At 35.9% G+C, this 15,919-nt stretch overlaps 1 protein-coding gene across 1 annotated transcript; it reads right to left on the bottom strand.

Annotated features, from left to right (window-relative positions):
* Positions 1-4,651: 4,651 nt before the first annotated feature.
* LOC122002645 (far upstream element-binding protein 3-like) lies at positions 4,652-14,261 on the bottom strand. Its single transcript, XM_042557892.1, has 8 exons — positions 13,809-14,261; positions 13,598-13,714; positions 13,169-13,320; positions 10,693-10,878; positions 10,495-10,590; positions 10,353-10,424; positions 10,131-10,247; positions 4,652-6,143 (listed from the first exon to the last, which is right to left on the bottom strand). The coding sequence occupies exons 1-8, from the start codon at positions 14,098-14,100 to the stop codon at positions 4,887-4,889; spliced, it is 2,289 nt and encodes a 762-aa protein (XP_042413826.1). The 5' UTR covers positions 14,101-14,261; the 3' UTR covers positions 4,652-4,886.
* Positions 14,262-15,919: the final 1,658 nt, after the last annotated feature.

Raw genomic sequence — 15,919 nt, 5'->3', positions numbered from 1 at the left:
GTTTTGGGTCGTTGAATCTATTTCTCTATGAATTTCATCGACTAACTTGTGTAGCTTGGAAGGAGAATTAACTGTGCCTGGAGATGCTTGAAGATTCAAACTCATTCGGTACTTGTCCTCAAAGTCATGCAGGTACATTTGCTACAACTGAATCAAGGTCATTTTTGATATTTGTTTAGGTGAATTTAACTACAAAGCTATTATGACAGAATGGTAAAATTCCTGCTCAATTCAACCAGATTATATACGATAAAAATGAATCTGTCTGTTTTTATAATCTCCATTGGACTTGTTTGTGATTGATATTGAAAAGTCAAAATTGATTTAATAAACAAATTGTATTATTTATAAGAATAGATCACTCAAACGATACTTTAATCCTATTTACTTAAGATGTTTTGATGGTTAAGAGGCTCTACAATTCAAGTTTGATTACATGATTTATGAATGAAATTGAATTTTTCACTCCCTGCAATAGTACAATACTAAGTTATTTTTAAATTTTTTTTAGATAGAATTGAGTTTTAACTTGGATAAATATGTAGATGATTTTTTTTAATAGAAGATTAATTTGAAAATATTGAATTGATGAGTAATAAGTGCTTTAAGATTTATTTAGTGTTTTCTCGGATGGGTCTAGTGGTTAGTACATGAGGTGTTGTTACCAATGAGGTTTGGGGTTCGATTTTCGGTAAAGTTGAGGTAAATGCCTCTCTTATGTGTTAGTCCTTATTTTAAAGATTAGTAATCGTCTGTGATTTATCTCTTTTGTGTTGGCCTTGGGACGGATTGGGGGGGGGCGTTGGGGGCGAGCGTATTTATCTTTTTTTTTGTCATCAATTTAAGATTTTTTTAGTGATTAATGGAAAATTATTTAGGGTCTATAGTTTTAGGATTAATTGATATAAATTGGATATAAGATAGATGAACTTTCCACGTCGGTAAAAAAAGACAAAAAATGATCTCCAAAAATTGATTTGATGTTGTTCGTTTTCTAAAGGCGCCACAGAAACAAAATTAGTTTAGCGGAAAGTAAACTAGGAGCATATGCCAAACAGTTGATGCATACTTTGATAGGCTTTAGGATTACCTCAAGATTATGGTCCAGTGAAAGGGTATAAAATTATAATCTAGTTATTTGTAATTGGATCTATAATTATAACATATTTATAGAATTTTTTTTTATATGAAACATGTAATTATGAGATATTAAACTTATGTGATTTCTAATTTATTTTAACGATGAATAGAAAACTTAATCGATTGTTTTAAATTCGATGTTTTAACATTTTTTTTCCTATAACTTTTAGGGTGACAAAGCAGGTCCGACCCTTTTTTTAGTCAAAATTCAATTGAGTAGAATCGTCGGATGAGTTACATTGAAATGACTTTAGCTCTATTAAAAAAAAAAAAATCTGTTTTTCTTGTAAATTCATATTTTTATGATCAATTATTATCTCTAAATCATCTCATACAGAGTTTTTGGAATCACAGAACTAATACGAAGAAGATAAATTATAAATAACTATTAACTCTTAGAATAGTGATTAACACATGATGAAGATACTTACCTCAGCTACGTTGAAATTTAAGTCTCAAAGCTTAAGTTGATAGTACTTATTTTCCTCGTGATTTGGTCCTTTATTAGAAAACAAATAATAGTTCGATACACACAAACTTCCAAAAAAACAGAAGATATTAATGAATATTAGGTCGTATGAAAGCCATTGTAGAGCAATAAGCTCGGCACCACTATATATATGATTTGAGTTGTATGTTCATAAGAGTTGTCGTCGTATATTTTCCATGGGGTACAATCAATCGGTAGATAGGAAGCCATTAATTTCTTCATGTCGGACAATATATCCAACTCTTTTGTAACATAGGTTGATGCTCACTTTTACCTTTAAGATGATTGTTTTTTATATAATCTATAGAGATGATTGATATGGTCTTATGAAAATTTTCATCACCCATTAACATAAATTTGAAAGTACAAATGAATCTTGATGGACAATCCAACATCACAAATAGTTCAAATACCACGAACATATGCAATGCTCTATGTGTGAGTTTCAAATTCTCGTTACATGAGAGCTTATCCTATTGGATACGGTGCGTAAATGAGGAGTCCGATAATACTAGAAAGTCAATGGTCAAGAGTACGTGATAGTTAACAGTTAAGGGAAAGTGGCGGTTCAACTTTCCCACTTCATCCTCCGTATAATTCCTGATCGATCACAGATAGGTCGGGTCCTCAGGGTTGAGCCTCGGGTCGAGGTTTTTGACTAATTCCCGGCCGGCTACCTACTGCTTAGGTTATCCCAACTCTGTCTCTACATATAACCCTAACACATATACCAGACAATTCCCGACTAGCTCTGCACCGGTTTGGTCATGCAGGCTTAGTCCTCAATCACAGCAGTAGATGATTCCTGGCCAGTTCTACACACCTCATTCTCTTCATTAGGCGTAGTCCCTTGATAGCCCCTGGTCGACTGCACACGAGCAAGGACATCAAGGCTTAGTCCTTGCACCACATTTGAGCAATCATTTTAGGCTGTCTATGGTTAAACTTAGGCAGGACGAATAACACTAAGCGACAATAGTATCAGAAAATCGTAACATCCTGTCAGAGAATAACTGTTGTTAGTCATGAAATATTCCAGTATTCCACCTTACACTAATAGGGGAACCTTCCTCCTACCAATAGGAGGCTACCGGACATTCTCCCTCATCCAACATTCTCTAACAGAGCGCAGACTCAAAAGGCAAGTAGAATCATATTAAAAGGAAGATCCTTTTCGTTGACCAGGTATGCGCACATTCGCACGCATCTTTAGCAGTTCTTTTTTCCTTCCTTCATATACTGCTTTGTCGGAAAAAGGACATGACTTGAGCGTCAGAGGACCTGCGCTAGAGACCTCTTCCTTAATTTTTTTTGTCTCTAACGCCCCGTGTGCTTAGTTGAGTGTGTGCAGGATTTAAGTACCACCGGTTCCGTTATCACAAGCTTTTGGTTTCCTGTGAGGGTCCAAATTTCCAACGCATATATACATGTATGTCAAAATCGTCGCTCCGTCAACACTAACGCCACCTTTACCGGCTTTCATTTGACTTAACTTCCGGACAGAATCACTATCTCTTATTCACTATCTCTTATCATCACTTCGTGCTCCAAGAGGACTGAGATGATCTTCGTATTGAAACTTCAATTTTTGGAGTTGATCTTCTGTGAAGTTGGATTGATTGAATTCATCTTATCATTTGTTTGTGCTCAACTATTTACATGGTTAGTGATTTGACCTCCTACTCCCCCTGTTGCCTTGAAGATTTCAGTGGCAACTCCAATATGATATATATATACTTTTCTCTTTTCTTAGCATTCCAAGGCACCCGATCACTCTTTTCATAGCATTCCAAAACACCCGATCACGGTTCAAAATTGTGATTTGATAAAATCTCTATTCTTAATATTAGTGGTTATGATTTACGGTTTGAAAATGCCGGTTAAAATAGATTATAATATATATTTTATTTTTAAAAAATATTTAAAAATTTATAAATATGCAAAATTAAAATTTAAAAACTCATGCATTTATTTAAGTTGTCTGTCTATCCACTAACGATATAAAAAACTTAAACCATATAATTTGTTAGTTCCTTCGGTATTAAAATTTTCTACTTTATATTTCTTTTATTATTTTTGTAATATTTGTTCAATCATCAACTAATGTTTAAACTTCTTAAAAACTCGAGCGTTAAAATAGATAAAAAATAATATTATACTAAATATTGAGTATTTTTTTATATCAATGATTTTTTAATCTAACATTAATATTATTATATTTTAGTATGCTGATTTATATCTTTTAATTAATATTATTATATTAACATTAATATTATTATATTATTTAGACTCTATAGAAAGGTGCAATATTCCTACATTGAAAAATTTTAAGGAGTTAATTTATAATGAACTACGCCATTATATCACTAAAATATTATTAAATAATTTAAAAAAATCTAAATTTAATTTTTTAAAAAAGATTTTTTTAATTAAATATTAATAAATTGGTAAAATTGATGGTGCAAGTGATACACAATCAAGTGGCTCAATGAATTGTAATGAGTTGCTTAAGACAAAAGTCCTCGTGCAAGACGTTAAAGATCTGGAGGCAAGGCTTTGATTAAGAGATCAAAAAGACCAAGAGGTAACAGTGTTTGACCGAGCAAGAACATCAGGGATGATGCAAAAAGTTGAAGACTTGAATGATATGTGAGCTATGAGAAATTATTATGTGCGGATTATAATTTGAGATTTTCATTTTGGAAAGTATCATCAAACATAATAAGGTTAAAGCAGGTAGAAACCATCTAGTTGGCATGTAAATAACCTTCGATAAAAAAATAAGTTTTGAGTTGCAGTTGACAACTAAGCTCAAATGCGACCAAATTCAACTGAGGAGATATGACACCAAAATGGATTTAGAGTTCTCCATCGGATTGAGGAACGAGAACTCTTTAGCTGTTCTTTCCTCCTCTCCTAAGTGTCTCATAGGTACCGTATAAAAATCTACTCGTCTAAAACTTGGGATGTATTTGGTGTAAATAGCCACATTTTGTCCGCAGCGAAAACAAAAGAATTCAATTGAGTAAAACGATACATAAGATAGAAGATAGGGTACATGTCCAACTTAACTAGTGATGTCTCCATATTGAGTACTCATTGCAGTCAAAATGACATCGAAAACATTAGATAGTACAGTAAGAGGCTTCAGCCGCCCAACCGAAATGTCCACAGCTACAATTTCATCAGTGTCCACAGCTACAAACCACATCTTTCGAATATACTAAAAGTTCTAGCAACAATCAGTATAATTTCATCAGTGATGAGCATATTGAGCAGAATCATACTGACCACCATATCCAGGTTGAGGGGAGACGCTCTTAGGATTTGCATAGCCTGGTGCGGTATTTGGATTGGCCGCATATCCAGCCTGAGGAGCCATAGTCTGGTCATAATAACCAGAAGGATTTGATGGCTGCTGAGCATAACCAGGTTGACTACCGGCAGCAGGAGCACTAGCATAACCCGATGCTGGGATGTTATTACCATAGGCTGCTTGAGCAGGGCCACCATGATATCCATAATTTGTATTGCCTGAGGAAGGGTCAGCATAGCCTTGTTGGGGTGTGGGGTACTGCCCATAAGCAGAAGGCTGGGAACTTGGCTGAGAGTATGCAGATGCTTGCTGTCCAGCTTGTCCATAGCCAGGAGCTTGTCCCCCCTGCTGAGTATAAACTGCCTGTGGTGGTTGGGCGTATCCATCAGTAGCTCCAGATGCAGGCCCATAAGTCTGATTATAAGCAGGTGCCGGTTGAGAAGCTGCATTGGAACCGTAAGGATATTGCTGAGCACCAGATCCATAAGATGGCGGTCCATAACCCTGGTATGTTGGATCTCCAGGTTGACTTGCTCGCGGTGGCACGCCATAAGATGGCGGCCCCTCTTGATGTGGAACACCGTAAGGTCCCTCTTGGGATGCACCATAAGCTGCCTTGTTATACGGTGGTTGCTGAGTGTAGCCTGTATGCGTTGTTCCTTGGCCATAGGCATTTGGTTGCGGGCCCATTGATTGCTGGTTATAGAACTGCTGATTTGGTGCTTGACTATCGTATCTGGGGTCATTGTAACTCTGATTATAGTTCTGTTGCATGGGAGTAGGCTGTCCATAGGGAGCAGAATGTCCATAATTTGGAGGTTGTGATTGCCCATAGTTCATAGGCGCTGGAGATGGACCAGACATGGGGTTGGCCATTGAAGCTTGAGCTCCAGATGGCGGGCAACCATTCCCATAATAGTCATACACACTAGTTGGAGCATTATGGGCAGGCGCAGATGATCTCTGATCCCAACCAGCATTGCCAAATCCACCTCGTGGAGCAGACTGTTGTGAGTAGCCACCATAAGGTTGGGGATAATGTGCAGATTGAGGTGGATATGAACCTCGTTGCTGGTAATCATGACCTCCACGTTGTGCTGGGGAAGTTGCTCGAGCTGTCCAGTGGGGCTGTAAGTTTGACCCACGAGCCCGGTAGTTTTGTTGGCTGTGACTAGAGAGATGTGATGCCCTAGGTGTCTGTTGAGATTAAACACCAGTTAAAATAAAAATCAAAAAAGAAAAATTCATAGGCCTTATTTGCAACACACTATATTTGCCAACGTTGTCAAAGGAACATATTATGGAAGTGCCAAAACATAAGCACTAACAAGGTAGCCTATAAAGTACAGCAAAGATAATAATTTGAATCGATATTAAGCAATCAACATAATATAAGAGATCTGTTAGGAGAATGTTCTGGCATATCGAACAAATTATATATTTTTTTTAAAACAATCGTAAAGAACTGAAAATCCATGACTAAGACAACTTAAGCTACACAGCTTAGCAGACAAATGAACAAAATTCAATAACAAATAAATATTTGCAAGCATATTTAAGATTGAAGAGTCCAATAGCATTCAAAATATGCATAGAATCAATAATATAGAAGCAATTCAGATGGCACAGCATATTCAGTCAGCACATTCTGAAATATCTTTCAGTCGGCAGTTTACAATTAAACTTCTAAGTTAGAACACACGCAACCTGAGAAGTCATAAGAGGCCATGTTCAAATTAAAATATAAACAATGAATTTATAAGTGAGAAGCAATCATAATTCCTATTATATACCAAAAGATCCCGCTAAAGCCCAACCTGTTTCATTTTTAAAGATATTGAGACATGATTCACAATGTAAGCATATATGCACTCATGAATATTGCTGCAGGCTAGAAATTAATTTTGACTTGCTGTTAGAAGGATGGCAATAGTTCATAACGTCCAAGGTTGATGTGTGCACAAGAATTTCATAAACAATTTCCTTTTGTAGCAACAAGGATCCTTGATACATCTAGTATACAACAAGGTACCCTGTTAAAAATGGTTATCTAATTTCTGCTGTAGAATACAGGAAAGACAACCACATCAATGAAACTGTATAATGAGCATGAGCCAGCCAGTAAGCTGAGGCAATACCTTAAACCTCTAAGGTCCAACTCATAATCAGGTGGAGAAAATACAGCTCCGAAAGAACTGCTAAAGAACGATTCAATGAAACAAGTTAAACAATATCATGTGTAATTTGAAGATTTCTGTTCGCATTCATTCCAGACTAGTAAAATTTCAAGTGCCACGTAGATATCCATCCTAGGTTTTATCAACTAACCATCAATAGAATTGACTGGCTCAACTAAATGTGCAAACAATAACTTAATTTTCTTACACGACAAATTTTGTAATGATAATAACCTCAGATATTTTGGGATATGGAAATATATATATAGGAGGAAGAACTGGTAATAAGTACTGTCAAATCCTTTTTGACTCTACATTTGTTCAAATAGTGTTTAGCTAATTTCATGCATCTTTTTTATTCAACAATAGCATTAACAAATCTCACTTTCAAAGATGAAATCCTGTGATGGGATTTTCAATTAGAAATTTCAAAAACAAAGACCCATGGAATGTTTCAATTTAGAGACATCTATGGAGGAAAATACTCAAGAATAATTGCTATCTGAAGGACCACATTTTCATATCTAACTTACAGAAATAATATGCACGACTTTCATTAGGTCTACATTTGGAAATAGAAAGGAAAGTCAAGCAAAAATAGCATATTACAATCAAGTTTCCCATGAATCATGTCAATACTAGTGTGAATTTTTTTTGAAGTGATAAATTCATACATTTATATTCATCAAAAGCTAACCATGATATGTACCATGCAATCATGAGTAATGATTTTAGAAGAATTTTATATTTTTTAAGGCATGTTGGATCATCCATATTCCATGGTACTAAATAACACTGACATGATGATGCTTCTGCAATATGAATTTGATCTCAAGTCCAGCAGTCTTACCAACTATGAAAATTCTTTGATAGCAACAAGGACAATCTATACCTCTTCAGTGGGCGAGATTGAGGAATGGAGTTTTTTGCTACACCAAGAATGCACTGTAGACCTCAATTGAAAAGCATACTGAAATCTGCATTATGAAAGCCAACCAATTCCAAATTTGCATCTTCAACACAATTAAACCGCTGAAATTGGCAGCAAGCAGGCTTTACATTGATCATGTCAAGTGTTGTCAGACTTCTTCGACAAAAACTCTCATTCTCAAAATGATCGATTAGAGTATTGGTTTCAGTCACCAAAAAAGGGTAGTTGTTCTAAACAGGCAGAGATGTTTAAATGGAATATAATAGCACCTTCTAAATTATCAAAGGTACTACGAGGTAATAATATTCTTCGGTCACCATACAAAGGTTCTGCATAAATCTCGGGCCTAAAACTCAGGATATATGAAGTTCCTAAAGATAGTCCATGACAAGGAAGAAAATTCAATTTTACTTCACAGATTTGAATAGAATTCCATGGGCTCAATTCTGTTACTAGCATGGACATTTTTCCACAGGACAACACTTAATTAGTATAAACCTAAAGAGAGAGGGTTACTAAAGAATGAAGATAATGTTCCAAAATCTGAGAAACAGCCACAAACCATGTGAACAAAAGTGAGTAATTCAACACTATAAAAAACCAATGCATCAAGTTGGATATTAATATTTTAATTAATAAGTTGCACACTTAAATATGGCAAAGCATAAAACTCATTGATACCAACCATAATTAGGAATACATGAATTGTAGCTAAAATAAGTGTTCAGAAGAAATTGACTCAATACACCTAGAGTTAACGCAATCACATGTATAGCTGAATCATTAAAAGAATGATGACATGTCAAAATTGCAAAAAGTTCCTTGTATCATCATTAGCTAAAAAGAAGTAATTTGACAGTCAGTACATAAACCAACCTAACTGAACACTAGTATAATACAATCATGAACCTATACAAGGCTCAGCTTCTAACCATGGTTATACAGTGGCTCCCTTGAGCAAATGCACAGTTTATAAATACATCCAACATGACAATTTCCCCTTAAAAAGTTAACAAGATATGCATGCTACACTAAGCTATAATAATAAATAGTGAATGGATCAACAATTAACCTGAATGAGAACATGTGAACTGGAACACTTACATTGATTTTAATCAAGCTTTTACCTAGTTTTAGAAGATTCCTACTTCTAATATTCTATTTCTAATTAAGCATTTATAATTCTAGAAGATAGTACATTACTTATAAATTGTAATTTCATTTGTAGATGATTATGAGTGAACTAGAGTAGTTTAATGCATATCCCTTTTGCATCATGTTGCATTCTTCATTTGTTTCTAGTAAATATAAACCCAGATAAGGTCCAGTGGTGCTCATAGAAAAAATATAAGAATAGAATACACCACAAATGAAAGAGAGGGAGAGACATGGGAGTGGTTCAAGTCTCTATATACCGTATCCATCTACAAGAAATTTGGAGTAATCTTGTGTCTGATAATTATAACAGCAAGAATCCTAAGTTGAGGGTATGATTTCATACTATCTAAGACTTTAAATCTGCCAAATTTTCACATTTACAAATATCTAATAAATCAAAACTTCAGCTTGGATTATCAGTAATATTGGTTTACAGATATAGGTAATCAAGATGAAACATCATAAAACTGATGCAATCCACGATCACAAGACAGACTTTTGACTTTATCACTAGCAGCTTGTCTTTCTCATTTCTGTTTTGATTGTAGAATTGTCATCATTAGATTCCAATTCCTTCAGAGAAAACTTAGCAGGATCAATACATACCCTAAAGCACTCAGAAGGCAACTCTGCTTCAATGAACTTTTCCATCAACCTCATTAAAAAACTGAAAACTTACGTAAGCATGCCACAAAAAACAACTTCTAAGCCAGTAGAGGACAAGGCTTCAGGCACTCAACATTTACTCTATTTGAAGCCAAATGCAAATATAATATTGGAATGGAGGAAATATAGATGAAAGGAATAACACCATCACCAATCTGACTTGGAGAATGAAGCCAATAAAATATGCAATATAATTGACTTACAAGTAGGCTAGTTTATCAAGAAAAAAAGATATAGTGCTGAAGAACCGACCTGATTCATTACGTCCTTGATCATTTCTTTAGCAGATTCAATTTGTCTTTTATCTCCAGTTATTCGAACAATTCTTTCCTTTGAAGGATCACCCTCAGGAAGATGTTGTGGTATCAACTAACATTTGAATAGAAACAAAGAACAAGTACTTATCAATCAGTGTATCAGCAACAGAAAAAAAACTATAAAGTTCAAGAGAATTTTCTTCTGAATGATCTTTACCTGTATGCGAGCGCCAGATCTGGTCTGTAAATTTTTAATAGTCTCTCCACCCTTGCCTATGATTAACCCAACCTGTACAGAAATAGAACAAACTAATAAAGAAACCATAACAATAAAATAAGTAACTACACATAACATATACCTTCTCATTCGCTACTTTAATTTCAAATTGTTCTCCACCAGACTGTAAAGTTCCAAAACCTCTAGCCACCAGGGATGGTGAACCACCAGCATCAGCCTAATAAGAAAAAGGCATAGAAAAAAATTAGTATGTAACTCAAAACAGTTGGAAACTGAAACTAAAATTGTCATGAAGATAAGATGCAAACAAAAAATAAACCTCAGCAATAACATCTTTTATGAGTTTTTCTGCCTTGTTAATGCTTTCGAAGGCCCCTATTAATTCCACGGAACGAGTTGTAGAATTTGGATCAGCTTCAGCATCTCTGGTTATCTGAATTTTAGCTCCCGAGTTGAACTGAAGGTACCTTATTGTCTCACCAGCTTTCCCAATAAGAACTCCAACCTGTACATGTCACCTCATCAACTCAGAAACTGTGACTAGAATGTATACAAACCTCAAATTGGGAAATGGGAGGAACTCATTTATTTTCTATGTCAAAAACTACAATTTAATGACTCATCTTATCTGGTATATTAACTTGACGGGAATGTAAGGGAACTCATTGCCTTGCAAACCACTACAACTACTACAACAACAAACCAACCAAACTTAATGTTTGTACTCCTACTTTCTACTTAAATATATTTTGCTTCACATCCTTTAACTTCCATCACTTAACTTTAGAAGTCATATATTTTCTGTCTATTGATAGTATGTTTGAGGTATATATGCAACACTACTAACCTATACCTATGTTGGGTCATTAAACTTTCTAGGAATGACCTTGCAATCTTTACAAATCATTCTATCCTTCTTCCTAACCATAAGAAAGTCAATTTGCGATTTATTATTCCCACTTTTGAACGTGACTAAATGTTCTTCTCTTTTCTTAAAAAGCGTATTAGGTAATATAAGATCATATATGATCACAAAATCTAATATAATTTTCCTTTCCTCATTTCTCGTTTCAAACCCATAACCCCATCTATCCTCTCATATTTCTCATTTTCACTCCGACATGTTCATTTAGAACGCCTCCTATTAAGATCATTTCATTTGGCTGAATGTTTTGTAATATTTCATCTAAGTCGTTCTAAAATCTTGATTTGGTAGCTTCATCTAATCCTACGCGCGCTGTAATATATACTAATTATATTCATAGTTTCTTTTGTCACTATTATCTTAAGAGCTATAATTCTATCCCCTTTTCTAACTACTCCTACAACTTCATCCTTTAACGAACTATCTACAATAATACTTACTCCACTTCTTGCTTTATTCTTTCCTGTGTACCATAACTTAAAACTCAAGTTCTCTATCATCTTTGCCTTCTCGTGTATCCATTTTGTCTCTTGTACCCACAAAATACTAATTCTTCTTCTAATCATCGTATCTACTACCTCCATTGATTTACTAGTGAGAGTTTCTATGTTCCATGCCCCAAATCTTAGATTATTAATTTTCCTATCATATTTGTTTTTATTCAACCTATGGTATGAGAACTCTTGCCTATTTAACATTACACCCAAGTTCTCCTAGAAATGTAATGGTTCTTGCCAATACGTTACAGTTGAACCCTGCAATGCGAACTCTTGTATATTTAGCACTACACCCTAGTTCTGGAGATGTAGTGGTTATTGCCAAGACGTTACAGTTGGACCCTGCAACGCGTTCCTTCCGAGAAATAACCTAGCATTAGCACAATAGTTTAATGGATCAATTCATTGAATATTTGTCATAGTTATAACAACCTAACGCAACCCTCCTTTATCTAGGCTTAGGACCGACCATGAATGGTTCGTCATGAGCGGAGTTTGCAAACCACTACATATGAACAAAAAAATTTATGCCAGTCCTATACTATATTAGCTTATTAGCTAAGCCTCAATATGGAAAACAAAAGCAAAGGAGACTTGTGTCACACCACATCACATTCCCATCAATATATGCACATTAGATTTTTAACATGATGTACACATCCCAGAAACATTGTGTCCCTTGTTACTACGTGTAATAAACCAGAATCAGAAGCCTCACAATTTTCCACTAGGTCTTCCATAAAAGCAATTAGCTTAAAAGGAATATGGTTGTGCGAAGAGAATATTCAAAAGTTCATTTTAAATACTAAAAAATTAAGCCCAATCACCTCCTAAGATCATTATTGAAACACAGAAAGCAGATAAAGAAGTCACTAGATAGTTTCAAATGGCACAGTAAATCTTGCATTTTTTGGTGAATGCCCGTAGAATTGCATGGTTACTGTTAAAAATGCAAAGCAAAATGCTATCCTTTAAACAATTCCTTGTGAACATATTTTTGGTCAATTAATCTCTTTTGGCAGGAAATAGAACAAGCAACATGACATAGTTATGCATATCAACGATCTGCACCATATAAAATACTAGTACAAGGGAATATGATGAGGGAAAAATATGCAAAACAAGGACACACCTGATCTCATATTGGATGAACATCCATTAAATGGATGCAGTAAAAGAGAAAATGATCTTAGAACATAGAAAAGAATGCAGTTAAGAATATTGACATAACACACAAGAAGCATTTGCATAAAATAATCCAGATTCCAGCGACATTAAAAATAATGAAATAAATAACTTTAGTAGGAACATATCTGATGGCTAGGAGAAAAAATTTAAAATTACAATTATAAAAAGTAATAGACGTGAAATACCTTGTTGTTGGGAATTTCAATTTTATGAGATACAACTTCTGAATCTATTGGAGGTGATGCGAAGCTCTCGGGATCTTTTTCAGAAGGAATATTACCATTTTCATCCGTTTCTGTTTCTGATTCTTTTATCTCTTTGTCAGTCTCGACAGGCACTGGAACACTAACATGTATTACTGATTTACACTATTTATTTATTTCAAGACAAGACAAGCTAAAAGCATCCAAAAGCAACTCATTCTCACATTGAAAAAGAATGCGGAACAAGACTAAAACGATTCATAGCTAACTTATATACAATAGTGACATCAACAAGGAAGGGACTAACCGACTAAGGGCCAAAGAGATTCATAAACAAGAAAATAAATAATATAGCCACATAAAATCATGAACAATCAGAAAAACTACAAAAGAGGAAAAGAGAATTAATACCCAAGCCATCGGTTCCAGCAAGTTGTTGTTCAACCTGGTCATCAGTTTTCACTTCAACAACCTCAGACACTTCTAGATTTTGGTCAGCGTTTGCTACAAGGTCCGCTTTTACCTCATCTGCTCATCAACGAGCGTACCAGTGAGACACATCGCAAAGAAAAGGAACCATTAACCAAAACTCCAAAAAAACATAGAAAAAACACACGGTTACCAGAATCTTCCACCGAGGCATCCTCAGCGACCTCTCCGTTGCCGGATCTTGTCTCGACGTCGGCTACGGCGAGGGTCTCGGTTGAGACCTCTTGTTTCTTGGCCGGTGCGTCTTCAGCGTCGTCAGAGGGCTCCAGATCCTCATGCTTTCGCTTGTGGTTTCCGGCGGCAGCTACGATCTCGTCCGCCGCAGCCTCAGATTCATTGACTTGCATCGCTTCCTCTTCCCCCGAGGTCTTAATCTCTTCTTCTACTTCTCCAGCGGCCGCCATCTCCACTCCGGAATCCGCCATGAGGAGAGAACGTATGGTTAGGGTTTGGGTCGAAGCAGCACGCGGAGGAGAAGCAAAGATAGGGTTTTGGGACGGATCGAGCAACGAACGATATACGGTAGAGGTCGGATGGGCTTGGGCTGGGACTTTATGCTCCACGGTAATGGGCTAACGAGACGGATACAATAAATTTTCAATTTTATTATTAACATTTTGCCTTATTCTTTTAAAACTAACATACTTAATTATACTTTTAAATTATCATCAAAACACTCAATTAATAATAGAGAGGAAGTATTTTGTTTATCCTTGAGAGCTCTCATTCTTTAAAAAAAAAATAATTAACTATTTTAAAAGAAAGTTAGCCATTAATTTATAGATTTTTTTATATATCTTTTACTTTAATTAATAAGTTAGAATAATTCATGGAGCTATAGCCCTTATTTTGGTTTTTAGTGGAAATAATTTTTATGTTTAGTTAGGGGGTAATGTAATCAAATGTGTAATGTGTAATGTAATATAATTAATATTTGATTAAAGAGTTCCATTACCTCCGTCGCATCCTCCACTCTTCTTCCTCCGCTATCGCCGCCGCGGCATCACCCTTCCTCAGCCCCAGTACTTGTCTCTCTCCTTCCCCACTCCCATTCACAATCCTCCTCCTCTTCCCCCTTCTCTAACCCTAACAAACCCAGCCTCTGCCACCCTAACAAGCCCCGCCTCTGCCACCTCCTTCGTCGCGAGAGGCAGTGGAGGCACAGCATTATCAAATGGAAAAGCCAGAAACTACTCCGGCTGTTGCCGCTATGGCTCGAGTTAATCACTTCCGTCCCGACCTCGTTGTCAGAATCCAACGCCAAATCCAACATCTCAACACCCCTCGCACATCACTTCACCACCTCAAATCGTGGCACCTTAAATATCGAGCAAAGTGAGTGGAGAGCATAAAAATCCAATCTTTCTCAACAGGAACGCACAGGAAAGACCGGCAGATGAGGAAGCTCGCTTTGGATCTTTCCCCGGAATCAGACAACGAAGGCGCGATCGGCGATAAGCACAACAATGCCTGTCAATAGATGGGGGCGATTCGCCAGTAGACAGAGATATCCCAGGACTAGTGACAAGAGGCCGCGATTCTATTCGCTAAGGTACCCGCGAATCGAAGCGGGCAAAGAACATGAGGCAAAGGAGTCAGGAATTGCTAGGTCTCACTCACTCCCCGTCGCGTCCCGCCCCCATTCCATTATCCGACACCGAGCGGGGCAAGGATGAACCACCAAAAACCCTAGCTTCGCTTCTCACCCTCTCCCCCACCAAGCGAATCCGTGCCTTTTCGTCCACAAATCAAGAATCATCGGGAAGGGAGGCGACGACGAATTAGATCCGTCGCGGATTCATTTTTCGTCTGATCAATTAAAATCAGGGGTTTGGTAATTTAAATTTTAATTAAATTAGGACGGTAAACGAGCCAAACTGAGTGATAGGATGTTCAAATTTATTTGATAAGATAATTAAATCGAGTCAAACCGAGTTTAAAATGAACCAAGTTTTTGAAATAAGTATTCAAACTTGGCTTGATTATTTTTTATGAGTTTGAGCTTGATTCGTTTAGATGTCATCAAACTCTCAATTCGAGTTTGACTTGACCTTGATTCATTTAGATGTTATTAAATTCTTAATTCAAGTTTGTTTGATTGTTTGAAATTTTTAGTTGTTTGATTAGTTATTAAATTTGATAATTTAAATTTATTTTATTTTATTTTATTCTTTATTTAACATATTGAAAAGAATTTTATTAATGAATATATTTTATGAATATTGTTCACGAATATTATTCACA

Source organism: Zingiber officinale, chromosome 7A, assembly GCF_018446385.1.
Source record: "Zingiber officinale cultivar Zhangliang chromosome 7A, Zo_v1.1, whole genome shotgun sequence".
Lineage (NCBI taxonomy): Eukaryota > Viridiplantae > Streptophyta > Magnoliopsida > Zingiberales > Zingiberaceae > Zingiber > Zingiber officinale.
The sequence above is the reverse complement of the archived record's forward strand: the minus strand, read 5'-3'. Positions and strand labels throughout refer to the sequence as shown.